This window comes from Mirounga angustirostris, unplaced genomic scaffold, assembly GCF_029215605.1.
Source record: "Mirounga angustirostris isolate CCGP_5_RB_7025 unplaced genomic scaffold, mMirAng1.0.hap1 SCAF_11, whole genome shotgun sequence".
NCBI lineage: Eukaryota > Metazoa > Chordata > Mammalia > Carnivora > Phocidae > Mirounga > Mirounga angustirostris.
In genome coordinates, this window is record NW_026991719.1 from 88,985,447 (window position 1) to 89,008,444 (window position 22,998).

At 40.6% G+C, this 22,998-nt stretch overlaps 1 protein-coding gene across 5 annotated transcripts in view; it reads right to left on the reverse strand.

Annotated features, from left to right (window-relative positions):
* The window catches only part of ACSL4 (acyl-CoA synthetase long chain family member 4), an 83,013-nt gene that overhangs the window by 30,980 nt on the left and 29,035 nt on the right, over nt 1–22,998 (reverse strand). For 2 of the 5 annotated variants that reach the window (XM_045881477.3, XM_054508921.2), the window contains exons 2-7: nt 20,158–20,208; nt 7,274–7,513; nt 6,849–7,026; nt 5,367–5,476; nt 5,113–5,251; nt 92–242 (exon numbers count right to left, since the gene is read on the reverse strand). In XM_045881477.3, the coding sequence (XP_045737433.1) occupies nt 92–242; nt 5,113–5,251; nt 5,367–5,476; nt 6,849–7,026; nt 7,274–7,501 (806 nt within the window). In that variant the 5' untranslated portion in view covers nt 7,502–7,513; nt 20,158–20,208. Of the gene's footprint in view, nt 1–91; nt 243–5,112; nt 5,252–5,366; nt 5,477–6,848; nt 7,027–7,273; nt 7,806–20,157; nt 20,209–22,998 lie in introns of all 5 variants that reach the window. The other 3 variants (XM_045881471.3, XM_045881485.3, XM_054508916.2) reach the window with 3 other exon arrangements.

A 22,998-nucleotide genomic window follows, 5' to 3' on the forward strand; every position in this document is an offset into this window, starting at 1 on the left:
ATAGCCTTGTCATTTTAATATAGATTGAGTTTAGAGAAGGCCAAACATGGGCTCTGATTTCTAAGGAGAAAGTGGAATAACTCTCTCTTACCCCAGTCCAGGAATTCTCTCACACTGGCCTGCCATCCCGGCTATCAAATTGCTATGGTGCATCATCACTCCCTTGGGTCGGCCAGTAGAACCACTGGTATACATGACAATAGCCATGTCCGAAGGGGTCGGTCTATTTGGAGGGATGCTCACTAAATGAACGAGAAAAGCACGGCGTTTTCTTCAGTTTAAAAGTTAAACTGCTAAACAAAGATGAAGATTTCTAGATTTTTGCATCGTGATAAACTGCGTAAAACAAATACTCTCTGATGATAATCAACACAAAAATGGTGATCAAATTCTGGTTACCTGCAGTGAGAATTTCAAACTCGATTTGGCCCATTTTCTGGATGCTCACCCTAATCCCTGTCTACGCCTGCCTTTCCAGTGTTGCGGAAAGCTATCCAGGACTGTGGAGAATCAAAAGGATATAGAGTATTGGATGCAAACTCCTCAGGCCTCAGTCTTCTCATCGTTTTAAAATGAGACCGTTGGACCTGACTGTGGTTCTTAACAGCTGGTGGGCATGAGAATCACCTGTGGAACTTAAACAAAATACCATCTCTATCTCTGGTCCCTAGCTCGGAACATTCTGTGCCTGGGATGGAGCAAAGGCTCCACAGGTGTGTATGAACGTGATTGGAAACCGCTGGACTTGATCTTTTTAACTTTTTATAAAAATAATTTTATTTTACCATAACTGAACCATGGAAACTGAATTAGATAACCATTATACATTTAACAGGCTATTTTAAGATTAGATTCCAAGCAGCAAGTAAAATCCAAAGAACACCACCAAAATTACCCTTTCCACTGTTTTTATCATTGCTTCTTGAAATCTGTACAGGAAATCATTTTTTTCAAAGTACTGAATGTGCAGTTAGATAAAAATAATGGCGTAAGAGGTCCCTTCTCTCTGACTCACTTGCTCACTCACTCCTGTGGTCAGAACACTTGTCATGTGTCTGGCTTCGGGACCCTTTTGGGTCTTCCAGATTTAGTGCTTATTGCCCTATCTGGATTGGATCATACTTTGATTCTGTGGAATCAAAATTAGACAGGAATTTCCAGATACTGAGAGAGAGAGACCATGTGGAGGGGTTTATAAGCTCTCCATTCCCTATCAAAGGTAATATCTAGATAGTATCTAAACTTCACTTCTTGTAGCCCTCTGTCTGAAGGGGGTTAGGGTGTTTAATCATCTTAAAGTTCCTGAGCTCCAGAGCTATCTTTGCTTACTGAATGACTGGGAGAGGAAAATAGAGAGGTCTTCCTGACAGATTAGATTCAGCCATCTTGAGCAGGGGTCAGCAGACTCTTTTTGCAAAGGATCAGACAGTAAATATTTTAGGCTTTGAGGGCCATACAGTCACTGCCAAAACTACCCAGCCAAAGGCGTTTGTTAAACAATTGTGATGGTGTTCCAGTCCAACTGTATTTACAGAAACAGACAGCAGGCTGTAATTTACCAACCTCTGCGCTAGAGTCGTGCTTTTCAAACTATGTGTGGTGAGGACATTTTTTCCCCACCTAATAATTTATGGATGGACACTTTTGGAAAATACAATAAAAATGCATTCATGGAAAAATGAAATAAAAAAGACATAACACACAAGCTTAAAAAGTTTAGATTAAATAGACAACACATTACATTTCAATAAATACAATTAGAACAGTGGCACTCAAACTCATGACCCTGAGATCAAGAGTCACATGCTCTTCCAACTGAGCCAGCCAGGCACCCTGACAGTAGGTATCTTTAAGGAGCATTAGCATGACCCAATTTAAGTATAACTTTATCTTTGGTTATTTCAGTGGTAAATCACACTGCTTAAATTTTTTATTTTAACTGGTATGTTACAGGTTAAAGGAAGCAAATTAGAAAAACTGTAAATATTCTTACTTGGAAAGTATCTTCTAGCCTACCAATAAAGAGAATTGCTACTAACAACATTACTTTTTTGTCACTCCACAATACTAACAGTTGAGTGAAATCGAAACTCCCCATTTATTAAGTGCCTAGATGCACACTCTAAGCAAACGCTGTGTATATCAATATTTTAAAACTTTAATGTGGCATAAATTTGTTTCTTTCTGTTAATTTATCTACTCTGGACTAACAAGTGTTACACAGAAGAGATAATGTTTATCTAAACTGTTCCTATTTTTTTAAAAAAATAAAAAAAAAATAGGGGCGCCTGAGTGGCTCAGTCGTTAAGCGTCTGCCTTCGGCTCAGGTCATGATCCCAGGGTCCTGGGATCGAGCCCCGCATCGGGCTCCCTGCTCAGCGGGAAGCCTGCTTCTCCCTTTCCCACTCTCCCCGCTTGTGTTCCCGCTCTCGCTAACTCTCTGTCAAATAAATAAATAAAATCTTTAAAAAAAATAAAATAAAATAGCTTTACCGAGGTATAATTGATACACAAAGAACTGCACATATTTAATATATACAATTCGGTAATTTGAACATATGCATACACCTGTGATACCATCGCCACAATCAGGATAACAGACCTCTCTCCATCATCTCCCTCAGTTTCCTTGTGTTCCGTTGCTGCTGCTGTTGTTGTTGACCTGATCTGTCAGTGACTTCTTCAACTCTACAATTCTAACATGCTAATTTTAAACAGCATACTGAGGCTTCTACTTTCAAGGTGGGGTACTGTGGTGACCTAGTAACCTCCTTCCCATTCCAGAATACACAGATATATTAACAGAATTAAATAAATGTTTCATAAGATGGGTGGATTATTAAAAATCAGTTTATATCCTTTATATATATACTGTATATAGTATATATACTATACTATATATAGTATCCTTTAGGTACTATATATCCTTTATGGTACTATAATGGTGCCACTACGATGGGGAGGTACTATAATGGTGATGTGACGATTATACATGTGTCCAAACCCACAGAATATACACCACCAAGAGTCAACCCTAATGTAAACTATGGGCTTTGAGTGATAATGAGATGTCAGAGTAGATTCATCAATTGAAACAAATGTACCACTCTGGTGGGGGATGTTAGTAAATGGAGAAGCCTATGCATTGTAGAGGCAGGGAGTGTATGGGAAACCTCCGTACCTTCCCCCCAATTTTGCTATGAACCTAAAACTGCTCTACAAAATAAACTTTATTTTTTTAAAAATCAGTTTACAAAAATGAATTGTATTTTTACATACCAGTTAAAATAAAAAATTTAAGCAGTGTGATTTACCACTGAAATAACCAAAGATAAAGTTATACTTAAATTGGGTCATGCTAATGCTCCTTAAAGATATCTACTGTCGGGGTGCCTGGCTGGCTCAGTTGGAAGAGCACGTGACTCTTGATCTCAGGGTCATGAGTTCGAGTCCCACACTGGGTGTAGAAGTGACCTAAATAAATACAACTTAAAAAAAGATATCTACTGCCAGTTTATAGAATGAAGCAAGTAAGAACTGCATTCTTTCTCTGATGATTAATGGAAGCAGCCAGCAGTAGATACGTTAAGCTCTTCTCAGTCCAAGGACAAAATGGGACGCTTCACTTCTTGTTATCGTAACTATCAACTAAGGTAAAGTATCACCAAAAAATACATGTGTCTCATTACTGTAAAGATAAATGGAACTAGGCGGGCTATGTGGTCTATCCGGTTATTGCTTACACAAAATTATGAGGACTAATACCCCCATAGTTTTATACCAAAATCCTTTGGTGAATCAACAGAATTGGCAACAGATCACTACTGATAAGGACTTCCCAGGTGACCTCAATCTTGCAGTGTCTGTCTGGTGTTGAGAGACAATTCTCCATGGGTCTCTTGAGTTTCTTTCTGCACATCTTGTGAACAGAGGCAGTGACCGGGTTCCAAACCATCTTTTCAAGGGTGTCTGCACAATAAACAACCTTGGAGGGTGGAGATAGCATCTACCTCCAGAGCGAAAGAGTAGATGTGCTTCCTGTCCAGTAGTACAATAAAAATAATCTCTCTCTCCAGGGCAAAGGGCAGTCATACTACCCTCTCTATGAGCTTTGGGCTCCCTCATCTCACGGCCGCTCCCCTGTAACACGACTCGCTGCAGGTACAGGTATCATCCCAACCCTCTTCCCACTGCCCTGTGGAAACCGGAGTGTGGGGAAGCAACACAGATGCGGACAGCCTGGCTACTGCTTTCGCCATGAATAAAAAAAAAACTGTCCTTCACCTCTGACCCAGGAGTCTCAGACCTCCAAGAAGTTGTGGCTGGCTCACTTGTTACGTAGAAGAGATAATGTTTATCTAAACTGTTCCTATGTTTTTTTGCAAGTAGCATGAAAGCTCAGCCTCTGTGCCATTCTCCACACTGGGTAAAGCGCTGTACAGTCAATCTCGCTCATTGCAAATGTGTTCAGTCCCTAATGGGCAAATACTCAGAAGCTGAACAGGGGTTCAAGCAACGTTTTCTCCTACCAAAATGAATCCTTTCCTCATCTAGTAGACTATCGTGATCTTCACATTAGACAGGAAGAAAGAAACTATTGAAACGGAGTCTTTAATTTCCTCAACCTTCTGTCCTGACATTTTGCCACAAGGCGCATCTACTGGTTTCAAATGAAATACCAAATACCACCTCAGTGGTAGAATAAATCCGAGCATGAGCTTGGCCAACAGCTTTTTGCATCCTCTGGGACATCGTTAAAATCACTAGCATTAAGCATTAAAAAAGGTTACTGAATGGAAGGCCTGGAGATCTTCTCTTCACCTGAGGTCCAGGTAGGAAAGTTACAACGGGTTACTTGAAAAAAAGTTCAGACTGCCGTAAGTCTGAACCATTGAATACATTAACTATTTAGTAAATTTTAAAACACTGGTTACCTTTGAGGAGAAAAGGAGAGAAAACTTCAATCATATATGGTCTTGATAGTTTAAACAATAAAAAAATTTTTTTTACATCAAAGAATTTTACGGTTTTCATTTGCATTACTTCTTTCCCTAACCTAGTGAAATAAACCTTAAATAGATGAATAAATTTTGTTTCCACTGCTTTACTTACTGTTTTCTGGCTTGGATCCCAATTCTTCTACTGATTGCATGCTGTGAATCTGAAATCCTTCGGGGTATTCTGCTTTATTGACAGTCTTATTGTCCACATAAATGATATGTTTAACACAATTGATATCTGACAATGCAGTCTGTTGAGCAGAAAAAATATCCAGCTCTTACATGTGGGCCTGTAATGAACTCTATTATTGGACATTTTCCTGTCAGAGGACACTACCATGAATTCAAAGAAAAATTCTTATTTACCTTAAGTTTACTTTCCAGAAGTTCAACACTAGTAATCAGGTAGGTAGCCTCAGATTCATTTAACCCATGAACTACAGCTTCTTTGCCAAGTGTGGCATATAAAGTCACAACTACATAATAAAAAATAAACACATATGTTAAATGATAAACATTTATGAGATATATTATTTAAGTCAGCCTTTTGTGATGGGTACACTCATGGATGCAAAGGCATTTTATAATGTCGTTTGATTTCATAGTCTCTGCTATTACCTTTAAATGTTGCCTGAAACTTCCCGGTAGTCCCAGATGTTCCTTACAAAGTCTCAGGATTCTAACATCCTATACCTGAAGAAACCCAGGAATACTGGAAGGGCACAACTGTTCAAAAATTGGTCAATCGAGATTCTCAAGGCCAATAAGCTTCTGGCTGAACTCCTAATTTAAGTCAGAGCTAGCCCACCTAGAACTACCCTGTGATACACTCTTTCATTGGTCATAGCACCAAGAATGAATAAGTCCTTGAGAATCTTCAGATTGAGGATCTCAAGATGGAATCATGTCCTCACTCCTTCTAGGGAGTTTTTGAGTGGGTCCAATGTCCAAGCTGATTGGTGACCTCCAAGCCTTAAATGGGTGGGCCAAGGAGATCTACTCTTTAGGAGCTACCAGACAAAGGAAACATAAGCTGAAACCAAGATCAGTTAGAATCAAGGGGCATTTGCTAAACTTCAATCAGATTGGAAATTCAGCTCTAGGTTGGTAACCAAACAGCAACATGGTTAAGAAGAGCAACTTTTCACAAGCTGTTGATTGTTGAAGCTGGGTGATGGGTACATAGGGGATCATTTCATATTCATTTGGTTTGTTTGAGATACAAATTCTTGATTACTATACTACACTTGTAGTGTTCTTAATTCAGTAAATAACTGAGTGCCTAGTATGTGGTAGGCATTGTTCTGGACTTTAAATTTTTAAAAACAATTTCATGCACAACGGCAAAAACAAATGCTTATGAATCAGGAATATACCCTATACCTTACTTTCTGGCCAACATATCTAATGTCAGTTCAAGTTGTTATGTGCTCATTTCGCATGTAAAATGGAAGAGGTCAAAGAAAAGGCCTCGAAGTGAAGCAATGAACTAGAATGATCCTAAGCAATGATCATTTTTTTTGTTTGTTTTAATCATTATTTTGTATGTCATGCCCTAAAAAACACCCCCAAGCCCCAAACCTTTTCATGTATAATTCACTTCCAACTGAAAAGTAAAACTCTAAATTCTATCCATTAAGCTGCCAATTCCCATACTAGCGCTTAGAAATTACTTTCTTTAACAAGAATGATCAGAGATCTTTTAACTACAGTATGTACTGTTTTACAGATAGAACTCATGCAGAAAAATGGCTAAGAACATCTACCATGAAAACAACAGCATCACAGGACAACTTCACATGTTACTAAAATCCCTTCTCTCCCCCTCCAAAAACGCAAGGCACTTACGAGGGAAATTGTACTTAAAGCAGGTCTGGGCCGCAATCATCCATTCGGCCCTGGTCTCGCAGAAAATGGCAACAGTATTCTTTGGTTTCAGTCCCAGTGCGGTGAGTCCACTACCAAAATTATTCACTCTGTGGTTCACTTCGAGATAGCTCATCCATTTATAATTCCCAAGAATTAACTGTTAAAGGGAGACATTCTCTAATATTAGTATCTTTATTCAAATAAGCAGTTAAAATACTATTCCAAGTATAGAACTCTAAAACTGCCTTTAAGTGAATATACAGAAGCTGTGAGCACCTTCTGAGAATTGGTTACACAGAATATTTAAGTGGAATGGCAACGTATTTAAAACGCATTTGATCTATGATCAAGTGATGCGTACCTTCCCCTTAAAAGAAAAATTAAAAGGCGCAAGAATGCTGTACCTTCTTAAAAACCTTTCCATTTGGCTGCATTTCGTTTTCTTCACTTAGGATTTCTCTGGTCCCAAGGCTGTCTTTCTTCCCAAACTTGGACACGGCATGATCAAATAACTTATCCAGAGTGTTGGCTCCAGGGATGTCTATGACAGCTAGCGAGTCGAAGTGCGTGACAGAGCGATATGGACTTCCGGGTTTGTCTGAAGTGGGCTTAGCTTTTATTCTCTTTGCCATGGCGTTTTTCTTCTTGGCGTTGGTAAGAAAATACCATGGAATAAATATAAGGGCACTGTATACTGTTATTAACAAGTGGACAGGCAGCAAAATAATGGTGAGCACGTTTAGCCTAAGTTTCATAGTGGCAAGGCTCCTACAGTGGTATGTATTTCTTGTTATTCTTTGGCTGCAGAAAGCCTTGTTTTGCTGAAGAAGGCAACAATGGAAGCAGCGGTTAAGAGTAGCAGTATAGCCAAGGCAGTTCAATTTTAATGATACAGATAGAAGTTAGTAATCTTTGGAAGCCGACAATAAAGTACACCTGGAGGTGAAGACAATGAGCCAGGCAGAGAGCAGGAAAAAAAAAAAAAAAGAAAAAAAAAAACAAGAGTATTAACAAGTTGATAGCAACACTGATTTAAATACTCAGGTCTTCAGTAGTTTATATAATTGATCTGATACAGAAAGTTGAAATAACTGGTCTGAAAGACTGGCATTTTCCATTTTTAAGCATTGCCATAAACTTCTGAATTTAATTTTGTCTAGGTGTTTAGGTATACTCTCCTCTGAACATCACTCCGCAAGTCAGTTGAGTGACACTACTTTAATGCTTACACGAATGTACGGATGTGATATTGAAGTTCGGTTGAACTTTGGGAATGCCAATAGTGAGGTTTCTCCTAAATATGTACATGTAAAACAGGTAGTTTTAAATAGGATTAGGTTTTATATCCAAAATGGGAGAAATCCACAAATGTAGGTTTATTTCTCAATGATCAACCCAGAAATACTATTTCTGAGGTAACACTGTTCATGATCTCCTATCCCGAAAACTGTTGAGCAATACAATTGTAAAGTCATTTCCTAAGTGTTCATTTTGCGCTCAAAATTGCACCCGGTGCCTGGGAATAGTAGTAGCAGGTCTCAACTAGTGTCATTCCTGTCCTGGCCCTTGCCCATTACCAGTTAACACTTATGAGGCAGTCAGCACACGAGTCAGATCCACTGTCTTTCAAACTTTTTTGGGGGCGGGGGCAGAGGGGCAGCTAAACCGCTTCTTCAAATAAAAACTCATGCAGACTTCCCACATATGCAACTGAAGTGGAACTGCTCTGGCTGAATCAGGGAGACTGGGGGTATCCAGAGCACCCCCCCAGATTTCCCGGAACCCCATTCCCAAAGTGCCCACCACCGAAGCGTTTCCAGGGAAAAGCCTCATGGAAAGAGTCAAGAGCTGTGGCGTGCAGTACAAGAAATAAATGCAACAGGCATCCAGAGGGAATGTGAAATGGCCACCAGTAGGTAAGGGAGGCTCTGTGGACATGGGACTTAAACTGGACCCCGCAAAGGAGGAAAAGAATGGAGAGCATTCCGGGCAGAGACGCCACATGGAGAGACACAGAGATAGGGGTGAAAGGGCTTTGGGGGAGTAGGGAGTGCCCATAATAAGGACACTAGCCTGACTGGGGCACAGTGATTGCATGCTGGCTAAAGAAGCTACGGGAGTACAGGGTCTGACAGATCAAAGTGATTTTGAATTGATTAGGCACAAAACCGGGGGCCATGGCAGGTCAGGAAAATAGTGCTAATTGGAGAGGAACTGCAGCTACAGCCTCAGGGATAACACTAACTCAGGGAGCTGGCCTTCCCTCAGCTGATAAAGCTATTTTGGAGAGTGGCGGCATATTTCAACTATAAAAATTAAAATAATAGTGCACTTTGAGGAGACAGATTGAAGCCCATCCCTCTGCAACTTTTGTAGAAATAGACTATCGAACAGAGGACCATTGTCTGTTTTTACACCAATTACCAAAAAGTGGTACCTTAATCCAGCCTTGGTTTTTGTTCATGTCCTTCAACTGAGTGGGGTAAAGTGAGCAAGAAACTACAAGTGGAAAGACCTGGGTTTCAGTCCGCATCTCGGTCACTAACTGGCTGGGTAAGCTTGAGCCAGACAACCGATGTGAGCTTAAGATCAGACTAGATCAGTAGCCCTTAACTTCTTGGAGGTGGTGAACCCCATTTAGAGGTTCCAAGGAGAACTATAAATCCAAGCTACACAAAATGGTATCTACAATTTTAGGGGGTTTGTGGGTTCCCGGAAATCCATCCACGAACCTCTAAGGGTGACACCAACCCCGAAGTAAGAACTGCTGGCCTAGATGATTTCCTGACATCCTTCCAACTTTAAATTTTGTGATTTACCCTACCGAGAAATTGCTTCCTCGGTCTCTTTGACAAGTCTGGACATTCATTTCTTCGAGATAAGGTATGTCAAGTGTCTATCATGGTGTCTGGTCCTCAGTATGCAAGAACCCCTCTAACAATCCTCTCTCCCATCATCCATTTCATGACAACCCAAATCCACAATAATCCTTCCTTTTTCTAACCTCCTACATCACTTGAAATGTCTACCACTCATTTTATCCTTGATTAAATTAACCAGTATTAGCAAACATCTAAGCACCTAAGTATATAGCAGAGACCAGTAGTTCTCAACCCTATCAAACCCAACACCTCTTTCTTAGAACAAATATCCTGTAATATTCTTTTATCAATCTCAAAGGGTAGTCACAGATGATAACCTACTTATGTGTATAATTAAAAAAAATAGTAATTCCCTACTGGTAATAGAAAGGAATACCAAAAGGAAATTAACTCAAGACAAAATTATATTTATTTCAATATATAAATTCTCAGAGACAATACCTGAAGGTCAAAAAAAAGTCTTGGCTTCAATTGAGAAATTGTCAGACTTGGGGCTGAAGATATATAAAGAAGACAGCTTTGGAAGGGTTTATAATCTAATTGGATTAACTGTACTATACATTTTTAGTCATTCATGTTATATACACTTAATCTTTTACACATATTTGCCTTAAGCCTTGGAGGTAGGGAAATGTCTTCTACCTAATCCTCATAATATAGACACACACACACACACACACACACACACACACACTCCACACACAGTAGGCAAGCCTAGAAGAACATTCAGGTGAGGAGAGATCAGAGACATCATTTACTCCAGGCATTTTGAAATTCTTCCTGGTGGTGGCGAGGGGGCCATGGGACAACCATTTGAATAAAATCTTACACGAACATGGAAAACACAAATATATATATAGATAAAAGCCAAAAGCAGAGCTGCTTTGGTGGGAGAGGCTTGACAGCCCCTGACCAGACTTCTTGGAACCCCCAGTTCAGCTGAATGTTTGATCCACTGATGTCGGTGAATGAGTAGCCAAGTGCACCTTATAACCGACACCCGTCCCCAAGTCCGGTGCTCTTTCAAGCCCACTGGCCAGCTTCTGCCCAGGTTTGCCTGACATCTTAAAATCTTTCCTTGCCAAAGGTTTTCCAGGGTTACACTCACACCTATTGATAAATTTATTTCAAAAAAAAGATGAGAACACCTACCACGTGTAAGTTTTGAGCACTTGATACAAAGAGGAGTCAAGCACGCCCTCAGTCTTTTAAATGCATGTACATATGTGTTCATATGTAAGGTAGAGGGCAGGGAGATCAGTTCACAAATATGTAGAATAGATCCCATAAGAGGGGTGCCTGCTTGGCTCAGATGGAAGAGCATGTGACTCTTGGTCTCGGGGTCCTGAGTTCGAGCCCCATGTTGGGTGTAGAGATTACTAAAAAATAAATATATCCCATAAGAACAAAATGCTAAACATATTCAAAGGAGGGGGAAATTTGCATCCAGTTTGGGGAGAAAAAAAGAGATGGAGGAAGGAGGACGTAGAACCATGCAGAAAGGTTTCACAAAAAACACAGCAGTTGAGGTAGGCGTGAAGGATGGTATGTTTTCAAAAGACAAAACAACTGGAAAATGAGGACAGTGCTAACAGAGAGAACAAATGGATGAGCGAACAGATGGAGGCAGAACAGGGCAGGATGGATGTGAGAAACAGCAAGTAGTGTAGCAGATGCTTTAATGTTTTCCATGTGAAGTGTTGCTCCACTTTTGGGATCTAAGTCAATGGGAAAATTCAATTTTTTCAGAGCCAAATTTCCGAGCATGCAGCTCTACTCTAAGAGACGCATGTGTACGATGATTAAGCAACTCAAGATTCAACACCTGCCTGTTGTGTTAAGGGGGAAATGAACTGTTCTCTACGGAAGAGAAAGTCTGATTTCCTGGGTGGTAAACGGGTTAAACTACGGTAGGAGATCCAGGTCTAACCTCACATGTGCGGTTAAGCAGGACTCTGACCAAGTCCAGTGACCTCCCACTTAAGAGCTCTGGGTCAGCAGCATCGTGTACAGAACAGGAATGCTGCTTGCATTATCTACTTAGTGGCACTGTTGGCAGAATCGTTCCTCACAGCCAGCTTGCAATCCACGGACAATAATCATCAGTCCCTGGAATAAACTGTCTCACCCCGTTTCACTTTGTTGTACTTATTCGGCGAAACTACAACCTGGTTAAATCCAATTCTCCACTGAAGTGGACACCTGTACCCAGGCGGCTGAACTTGGCTGGAGAAAAGCTGGACTGTGCTGAACCCCCCCTCCCCCCGATACCCACGCCGGCTCGCTCCAGCAGGCCCTCAATGCTGCGCAGAAACCACACAGCGCCGGACGGCTCCGCTCACTGGCTTGCCCTCCTGGGTTTCCTGCCTGCTCCTCGCTCTTCCGGCCAGCCCACCGATGCCTGCCCCTCCTCTGGCCTCCTTCTCGGCTGCTGGGCTGGCTTACCGTTCCGCTGAGACAACTGTAACAGTCTGGAGAGAACTTGCGCACACTCCCACCACGGCACCTACCCGCCTTCGTGCGTCTGCGGCCACGTGCTCTTTTCTTTCCCGTGACTCCGCCCTCGGACCAGTGCCGCGCGCGGCCAGGGCTGAGCCCTGCACCGGGGCTCCGAGGCCCTGTCTCCGCCTGGGCCCGGTCTCTCCCTGGCGGGGCCGCTCTACTGACTCTTCCCCCTCACGCCCCATTAACGTGCCCTGCTCCACTGAATCGTGCCCATTAGCATCATAACAGGCTAGTCTTTCTCTCACCTTAAAAACCATTGCCTCTCGAATGTTCTCTGGCCACAGCCCCATTTCTTGGCATCGGGACTTGAGGGTCGCCTATGCACTTTCTCTCCCAGTTCTCTCCCCCTATTTTCCTCTTGAACCTACTACTCAGGCTTTTACCCCCTACCACTCCACAAATTGCTCTGGTCGAGGGCCCCAACGACCTCCATGACCTCACACCCCCAGGTCAGTTAATGCTCCCTCATCTCCCTTGACTCATCAGCAGCCTTTGACCTGGATGACCCCTCTGCTCCTGATTGAAACTTCTTCACTTGGCTTCCAGGAGACCACATTTCTCCCGGTTTTCTTTGGACTTCCCGAGCTGTTCCTTCTGTCTTCTTTGCTGCTGCTTCTTTATCTCCCTGACCTCTAACTGCGACAGTCCTCAGTCACCGAACCTCCCCTGGGCTTTCTCTACACTCACTCCCATGGTGACCTCAGTTAGTCCCACAGCTTTAGATGGCATATATACGCTGATGACTCCCAGATTTCTACCCCCTGCCTGGAGGTCCTCCTTAAACACTGGATTTGTAGACCCAACTTTTTCCTCAACAGGTCCATTTCGGTCAAGTACCTCAGACTTAATATGGTCAAAGCTGAGCCACTGATCATCCTCCCACAGACCTATCCCATCCAGTCTTGCCCGGCTCGGTAATTCCAGCTGCTCTGACCAAAAACCTTAGAGATTCCCTCTTTCACTCCTCTCTCTCTCTCTCTCTCTCTCTCTCTCTCTCACACACACACACACACACACACTCCACACCCAACTCAGCAGCAGCAAATCCTACCGGCTCTACTTACCAAAACACATACCAAATTCAACTACTGCCTACCACCTCCACTGCTACCATCCTGGTTTCAACCACTATCATCTCTCACCGAAATAAATGAAATTGCCAGTCTGATCTCCCTGCTCCCACTTTTATAACAAAGTCTAAACTCGGCAGCCGGAGCACTCCAGCTAAAATGTAAGGTAGATTAGGTCAGTCGTCTGCCCAAAACCGTTCAAAGAATCCCCATACGGGGGGCGCCTGGGTGGCTCAGTCGTTAAGTGTCTGCCTTCGGCTTAGGTCACGATCCCAGGGTCCTGGGATCGAGCCCCGCATCGGGCTCCCTGCTCGGCGGGAAGCCTGCTTCTCCCTCTCCCACTCCCTCTGCTTGTGTTCCCTCTCTCGCTGTGTCTCTCTGTCAAATAAATAAAATCTTTAAAAAAAAAAAAAAAAAAAAGAATCCCCATACGGCCCACTCAGAAGTTAGCCCTCACTCTGCCCTATGAGACTACGAGGCTCTCTCCCCTCTCTCTTGAATTTCTGACTTCATCTCCCATGCTTTCCTCTGGCTCATACTGCTTTACTTCAACCTGTTCCTTGTGGTCTCTGGAACACACCAGGCATGATCCTACTTCAGGCCCTTTGTACATGTTTTCCTCTCTGCCTGGAATATTCTTCTAAGACCCCTGCAGAGCTTATTCTCCCAGATCCTTTTTGTCTTTACTCAAGTATCACTTTCTCCAGCCATCCTAAAAAGGCCCCCCCACACCACCAGTCCCTTTTCTTGCTCTGTTTTTGTCCTTAGCACCTATCACCAATACAACACATGCTTTCCTTTTCATATTTGTTATCGATGTCCCCATTAGAACATAAGCTCCATGAGGCAGTTTACAGTCTGCTGCTGAACACTCAGTGACGACAACAGTCCCTCTGTGCATTAGCAGTGCCGTAAATCTGGTGACTGAAATAAGAACGGATGTAGCACTGCTCTGGAATAAAGTAAAAATATACACCAAGTGCAACAGCCTGAAACCCACCAACCTTAGTCATCTCAAAAAAAAAAAAAAAATCACTCATCCGTGTTGACATTCTAGGACAGGGTATCCTCTTAAAATCCCTACAATAAACTTGAACCTCTTTTTAGCTGCTTAATAGAAAATATGAAACTGGAAAAACTGCCCGTGCACAGAAGTAAAAGACTGCTCTTGTAAAAGCATGAAGGCTACACAGTTGGGACTATGTGCTTATTCACCCGTGCCTCTCACAAAGGTATGCTGTCTGTCCGCGTATGAAGAGTGAGACCTGCTGCCCTACCCATTAGGAGGACATGAACTCGAAGCTGTGCTTCCTTGAAATCAAGAAATTCATTTGTATGGCCTCCAGGAAAGGGCAGGCCATCACCTTCGGTCATGAAACAGTTCACTGTTCCTGTTGATGGTTACTGTTTCATATAGAGATCAGATGAATAACCACTCATTGAGCATTGACTCTGGGCTAGGCACTGTGCCCAGTCCTCTAGATACATTATCTCATTGAATCCTTCAGGAAACCCCTTTGAGGTGGTACCCTCATTTTACTGATGATAGAACCAGTCTCTGAGAGATCATTTGCCCAAGGTGACACAGCGAAGTAGGGATTTTGATCCAGGTCTAATAGATTTCAAATAGATTATAGATTTAAATAGATTCTAAAGCTATGCTTTCAGCTCTATTGTCTGTGATCCTGATCATACTGGTATAATCTAAGTAGGTGACAGTGATAAACTTTGTGTATGTAGAAAGCCTGGCAGCAATTTTGAGCACTGATCCATCCTATATCCCGAGACATTTTTATAGGTGGAAGAATGTCCTTTAGGTATCGAGTGAGTCCTAGAAGTCTTAGGGGAAAATGAGATAAAATTTTACTTTTTGTCTTGAGGTCAAGTTTAATGTTAAATATTTCATTCCAGTTACTTCAAACGTTCTGAGATAGTTAGCTTAAACACAAAAAAGCATTAGTGATACATTTAAGCTCTAGTACACAAAGTAAACAAACACTACATATTGATTAAAGTCTGAATTTAAAAGAAATCATCTCCCCCAGAAGCACATGACACAACATCAATTTAAAAACGAAAAAGAAAAACTAATAAACTGAAGTCCATTAATACTGAGACTTTTTTTTCCCCAAAAGTTTGAGAAAACAGACTATACCAAGCAAGGATCCATGCATTTGCCAAGTTGAAACACACAATAAAGACAGATTAATGTCATCTGTCCTTCACAAACAACCTTATGAAAATATAAAAGGCATCAATTTGAAAATCAATGATTAACTATGTAAGTGCTACTTTAAGAAATTGCATCTTCAAGTCACACAGCATTAAAAGGGGTAATTTAAATACCAAATAAAGAGACAATTTGCCTTCTGTATCCACTCAACATTAAATCAGAAAACAATTATAAAAGTTCCAAGCGGGGCCCTGGTGGCTCACTCGGTTGAGTGGCTGCCTTCCGCTCAGGTCATGATCTCAGGGTCCTGGGTTCCAGTCCCGTGTGGAGCTCTCTGCTCAGCAGGGAGTCTGCTTCTCCCTCTCCCTCTCTCTCTGTGCTGTCTCTCTCAAATAAATAAATACAATCTTTAAAAAATAATAAAATAAAATAAATAAAAGTTCCAAGAGATTAAACAGATAACATATCTGTGGCACTTTAAAAGATCATATTTCTACATAGATACTGCATCAAGACTTTTATAAAGGGGTGGAATGCTTTTTTTAAAAATATCTTTTCTCTCACACACTATTAAAAAGTTCCAAATGATTTTCAAACATAGAGGAGAAAGCTCAAATACGATGTTAAAAGAATGGCTGCATTAGGTTAATGAAATCAAACTTCACAGGAGCTATATTACAATATAATAAACTTCACATTTTAATATGAAAACTTTAAAAATGTTACTATTTTAAGAATATAAAAGGCATTAAGGTTAGCTAGTAGGATCTTTTGCTGTTAGTTTGCAAGACTGAATAACTATGTGAAATATATAGTCATCCGCCCTTTGTCTCATCAGATTCAAATTGATAGACCAACCTAATCAATATGGTAGAGTCTGTACAATCAAACTTTAGATCTGATACACAGTAATTATAATAAATACATCTGAAAACTGAAAAAGCAAAACAAAAACAAAAACCTAGGGCAAACATATACACACCCTGTTCCAACACACTGCACTTGTGCCTAGCTAGCTATTTGGACTACAAACCTCTCACCACTACGACTGATCTTTGGGTGCGTCTCTAACAAGATTAACCGAGCCCGTCTACTTCATCACCTGGAAAGTTATTAACCCCTGAAGTCGCCATGCTGCCAGTCTCTTCCCAGCTTTTCCCAGCAAAGAAAACACCTCAGCTACCATGTTGAAGATGCTCTTTCACACTGTAGCAAAAGTTCCCTCCCATAATGTTTTAAGAACATCCCCAGCATGCATCAGATTATGTTTTTTCTAGGTCATAGGTTCTTACAATTGGGATCCTACCTATATGTGTTGAAATGAGGAGATCTAGGAGACAATGTTGCTGCCTACACACTTCACATACACCGTGTATGATTATGCACCTATTCCTAATTTTAAGTGATCACAACATGCTTCATTTTTAAATATGAAGCTTTCAAAAGTCAGGAGCTGGCTGTACAGATTTAATCCAAAGTTTACATTTAAGGACTTCTGAGGATAGACCAAGCTAGAAGTGGCAGCTACTAACAAAGCATGATGTTATGATCCAACTTGATTAGACATCAGGAGAAAGGGAGGAAAACTAAGTTCTGGGAGGTATGTATTTGGAGAGAAATAAAGAGGGTTCAGTGCCAATTTCAATGTCCTAGGCTACTGCTTAAGATGAACTGTTACAGACCCCTGTGGACAGAACCTTGCTGCTAAATTAGAGGGCACATCGTGCCATGGGGCAGACTTGAATTTTGTCTGTAAAGACTATTTCCCAGGTATTTTTTCTCTAGGGGAACACAGTCATGGTTTTAATATAAGCTAATCAAAAATAATTCAAAATAACTTTAAAATTAACTCACAGTTATAATAAATGTATTGTGTCCAAGTGAGAGACGGTCTCTCTCCTGTCATGTTATATATTTATTAATAATAAAGTAATACAAACTGCAGACTGCCAACCATGATTATAAAAAAAAAAAAATCTGTGACCAGCATAATACTTCACCTAGTAACAACTTTGTGTAACAGGGAGAATTTTGCAACCATACCTTTTTTTTTTTTTTTTTGCCACATGACCCACCCTCCACATTTGCTAGAGGAGGAGCCAGTCCAACAGGTTAGTTCTTTGCTAATGTGGTTTCCCAGTACTTTATACTGTTAAAAATTATGCAACAATGTAGTCTTAAACCATTTCTTACAAAATGGCCAAATAAGTCACTACAATTCAGCCACATGGCCACCATGTGAAACTGCATTTTTTTTTAAAAGCTCACTCTGCTCTTCAGTATTAAATATACCTTTGTAAGTGAGACTAATAAAAGAACTCGAAGACTGATAAATCTGTTGGAAGATTGAAATCCTGTAGCCATTCAGTCAACTCTCAAATATTAGCACTAGTAAAAAGAAGAGCACAGATATTCCAAAGACTGGAGAGAATTCAAAATGTTTTTTTTGTGGGTGCCTGGGTGGCTCAGTTGGTTGGGCGGCTGCCTTCGGCTCAGGTCATGATCCTGGAGTCCCAGGATCGAGTCCTGCATCGGGCTCCCTGCTCAGCAGGGAGTCTGCTTCTCCCTCTGACCCTCCCCCCTCTCATGTGCTCTCTCTCTCTCAAATAAAAAAAAAAAATGTTTTTTTTGTATTCTTAGCATTTCATTATGGCTGTACCTGACATTTTAGAAATTAAAGAATTCTTCACTAAAGAAGGAAGCCATGTGACACTCAATACAAGAAGCCATGGAAAAGTTAATGTCTCCATAGTAGGGATGAGGAATACATTCCATTCTGTTCTCTTCACATTCATTTGTTTCCCTGGCCCATGCATGATTCACTAAGGTGAGTAAGGGAGGGGGATCAGGGAATTAGGTATTTCTGCTTTGAAGTGTATTTTGGGACAGCCAAGGCCCAGCTAGGCCAATCGAAGAGGAGTCTCTGAAGTGTCAAAGACACTCCAAAGAATCTTGTAAACTCGTGAACAAAACTGGACATATGTTTCTGCCAATGTGTTTGGCAACTCCTACTCTTTGCCTTGGTACTTTTCTCTTACATATCTAGAAGGGCTGTAAACCGAGTGCCATAAATGTTTATCTACATTTATAGGGTGTGTGTGTGTGTGTATGTGTGTGTGCACGCACGCGCAAGTGTATCCATGCGTGTGGGAGGAGGAGGGGGGAGAGAGAGAGGAAACGGACTCTCTGTGGACAAATAAATCAACTATAGAAGCGTGAATACTACTGCCCTCACGATGGCACCACAGTCTATTCCCCCAAAGACACACTAACCTCACTGATACCTTACCTCTTTTATCAACCATGGGGTAGCGTGCTAAGTAGCTGAATTCAGAGACGGCTAATTCAGGCTTGCTGATGAAAATCTCTGGCCATGTTTAAGATTTTTCTAATGTAGGTTAATAACTAGACTTTAGCACCAAGCTACACAAGAACATTAAGTCTTGAATTTCTTTACACTTGGAATTCAAAAATAGTTATTAGCACATAAGAACTACTAGATCTTCTGTTTCAAGTTTCTAACCTATTATAATTAAAGCGATTCTCAGAAGACCAGAAATACAAGAGAGGCAACATTGTATCCAGGGTTTTGGTCTTGGTTCAGCAGCTTGCTGAACTGTAAGATCTGGAACAAATTAAATAACTTCTTGTCTGTTTCCTCATCTGTAAAATGAGAAAACTGGATTCTTATTTTAAGATAGCACAGGCCTGTAAAAGTTTTAAAAGCAAAGGATGGTGAGGGGAATGACACAGCTGCCTTGGGGGCTGGGGGGCAGGTATGGACATTTAAAAAAAAAAAAACCCTATCATTTGCCATCACCATCATTTCCTAAAATACAGAATGTATCTAATGCCCCCAAATTAGATGGACAGATCTTATAATAACAAGCAATCATTTAAATGGGAAGAGTTTAATCTTAAAAAATGCATGGTCTGTTGTCCTTACTTTCCTCACCTCACCCTGGACGGACCACTAAAAACTCCTCACTGACCAGCACTGGTCTAAAAATCAATGTTTGGGAAACACTGGACTGGGTAATTTTCAAGGTCCAAGACTCAAACTCTAGGACTCTAATTTTATGTGTGCTGTTGTGTTTCTTTTATTCCATGCTATGGTCTAGAGTAGATGCTTCGGTGAGAGACAGGGCTAATACCTAAAATTCTGCAAATCAGAAATATATTTAAATCAGTTTTGCGAACTAGTAACTAGAACAAGCTTCAATTTATTAGGGAGAGTATCCACTACTACAGACTTCATGCCATCAAGAATAACCTCCTTACAGATTAGAAAATTGAAGCAAAAGGAAGCAAAATAGCTTGCCAAAAACTCGAAGCCTGTAAGCCTCAACAGTCAGAACTGGAACTCCAATCTGTGACTCCATTTTTTGGTAATTGCTTAAGGAAAAATATTTTACTTAGATTTCAACTATCTCTTCCCCTTTTAGAAATGAGTGGTGATGGTTTAAATTTTAGAAGCTGTACAGGGTAAAAAGTTTTCCCATTTTACTTTTCCAAATAATGCCCTTTAACACAAACATGGAGATTGGCAGGTTTTTTCCACTACAAAAAGAGTCAAGATGCCTGTTAGTATGTTTAAAACTTAATTTCCTCCAAAAGCTGATAAAATTACAAATTTAGAATTTTCAAAGAATACTTACAGATTTCCTTTTTCTCTTAAGAAGAACACGTATATCTTTTGTAATTTCAATCTGTAATAAAAGACAACATTTATGGGTACAGTAACATAAGAAAAGAACCCCTTTTAAAAACACTCAAGTGTTGTTTCACATCACCTGTGCACCTTAGTTCATGATGAGCCAGGTATCAAAGGGAAAACAAGAAATGATTAGAGATGATCGTCTGGCTAATGTAGGATTGCAGAAAAGTAACTGAGCCTGACTAAGAAACAGTAGTCTAAACTGTGGGAAAATGGCAAGTTGAAAAAATGGGCAGAGGAACTAAATAGTCATTTCTCCAAAGAGGACATCCAGATGGCCAATAGGCACATGAAAAGGTACTGAACATCACTCATCATCAGGGAAATGCAAATCAAAACCACAATGAGATATCACCTCACACTTGTTAGGATGGCTATCATCAAAAAGACCAGGGATAACAAGCGTAGGCGAGTTTGTGGAGAAAAGGGAAGGTCTGTGCAATGTTGGTGGGAATGTAATTGGTGCAGCCACTCTGGAAAACAGTATGGAGGTTGGGTAAAAAATTAAAAATATAATGATCACATGATCCAGCAATCTCACTTCTGGATATACAGCCAAAGGAAATGAAAACAGGGTATCAAAAAGAGATCTGCACTCCCATGTTTACTGCAGCATTATTCACAATAGCCAAGATAAGGAAACAACTTAAGTGTCCACCAATGGATGAATGGATGAAGCAAATATGGTATGTACATACAATGGAATATACTCATAGTCATGAGAAAGAAGGAAAGCCTGCCATTTGCAACAACATGGATGGACCTTGAGGATATGCTTTGTGAGATGAGCCAGGCAGAGAAAGACAAATGTTGCATGATGTCACTCATTTGTACAATCTAAAAATGCCAAACTCAAAGGAACAGAGTAGAATGGTGGTTATCAGGGCCTGGAGGGGAGACCAGGGGAGACACTGTTAAAGGGTACAAACTTAAAACTAGAAGATGAGTAAGTTCTGGAGATCTGATGCACAGCACAGTGATCACAGTCAACAATGCTGTGTCATATACTTCAGAACTGCTAAGAAACTAGAACTTAAATGTTCTCACCACAAAAAAAGAAATGATAATTATGTGATGCCAACAGAGGTGTTAGCTAAAGCTAAGGTGGTAATTGTAACAATATATAAATGTATCAAATCAACATGTTGTACACCTTGCACAATATTATACATCAATTATATCTCAATAAAAAATTTTAAAGTAAAATGAAAAGAAAATGGCAAGAAGCAAGAGTCATGCTGTTAAAACTCTTATTTGTACCTCTTGTCCTCCCCCCACCCCCAATCAGGACAGGAGTCAAGTTCAGGGATAAAGTCTGACCACAGAAAACTAGTCAATCTACCCAGATATCCCCACCACAAGTGCCTGCAGGTGCCTACCGATTTTCTCATCAAAACCCAAAATGAATAATTTCCTTTAAACAGTGCAAGATTCTTTCCAAATCAAAATACTGCACTGCTCTAGTAAAAAACCTAGAGATATTTTCATCTTCCTTCAATGAATATACAGATCAGTTTTATGATGCTCTTGAAGATATATATATATATGCTATGAAGGTTTACGGTCAGTTTACAGCTGAGGAATAACCTATTTTGTACAGTGCAGGAGAAAATGACTTATCATCTGAATACTCAGAATAGTAAAATAAGGCCCTTCCGTAATTTGACATCACTTACTTACATTCCAGCACTGCAGGGGTGTCCTGGGCACGATTAAGATTTTGAAGAAGAAATGAAGTCTTAGCTCCATGCAGTAGTACTCAGTACTACTTGCATGGGACTATGAGAAAAACCCTTCGAACACTTTTTTTAAAAAAAAATCTAGACATTCCAATGGAAGCCGCAAACATCCATATGACTAATGACCACACTAACTACTTGGTAAATGAAACAGTTCATTTTCTCTTTTGCTACCAACAGAACAATGAAGGAAAGAATGATTTATACCCAGGCCTATCACTAACAGAGCATGCCTTTTGTTTTGTTTCATGGAACTACTTCTCCACTTCAAGTGAATATCCACAATCTACTTTTGGGGAGGGTGCGCTGGGGACAGTATCAGTACATGGTGAACACATGGTTAAGACTACTTATAAACAGAAGGCATGCTACTTAACATTTTCTTATTTTTCTCCCACAGGGCTAACATTTGATATTAACATAAGGAAAGTAAATCTCTGCATATACATACTCAAATAAAGTCCAAAGAGCTCAAAAAGAGAATGTTGGGGAAGAAAAACTCCATATTTCTAAGTACAAATGGATAGATTTCCCCCAACAGATTAACTCAGGTAACTAACTGATAAACAACAAAGACCAACTTTCTACAAAATCATTTAAAGACCTATGGGTGGCAGGGTGGGGGAATACAAAACTATCCACTAGCTTGCTTAATTTGGAAAATAATTTTATCCGTAAATATTTGTAAAGGACAGTTTACACTTGGTCGTTGGTACTATAGAGGGAGAAGATGGAGAGGAGAATCAAGTGTCAGAGAATTCTCTCAGCTGAATGAGAGCCCCAGCTTCAACCTTCTACTCATTTCCAGTCTCACAGTCCTCCATCAATCAGGCAAGACAAAGCAACTCTAGGAGGTTCTTAAATACAAGAGACAGACATGATTTTTTTTCAGCACCTGTACCTTTAATGGACATTTATTTCATCGTTTAAAAAACAAAACAAAAAAAGCAACTGATGCCCAGCAGATAGAGGAGAACTAAATCACATTTCCTAATCTAATTTTTTTCTACACAATGGAAAAACCGACCTTTAACTTAACTTCT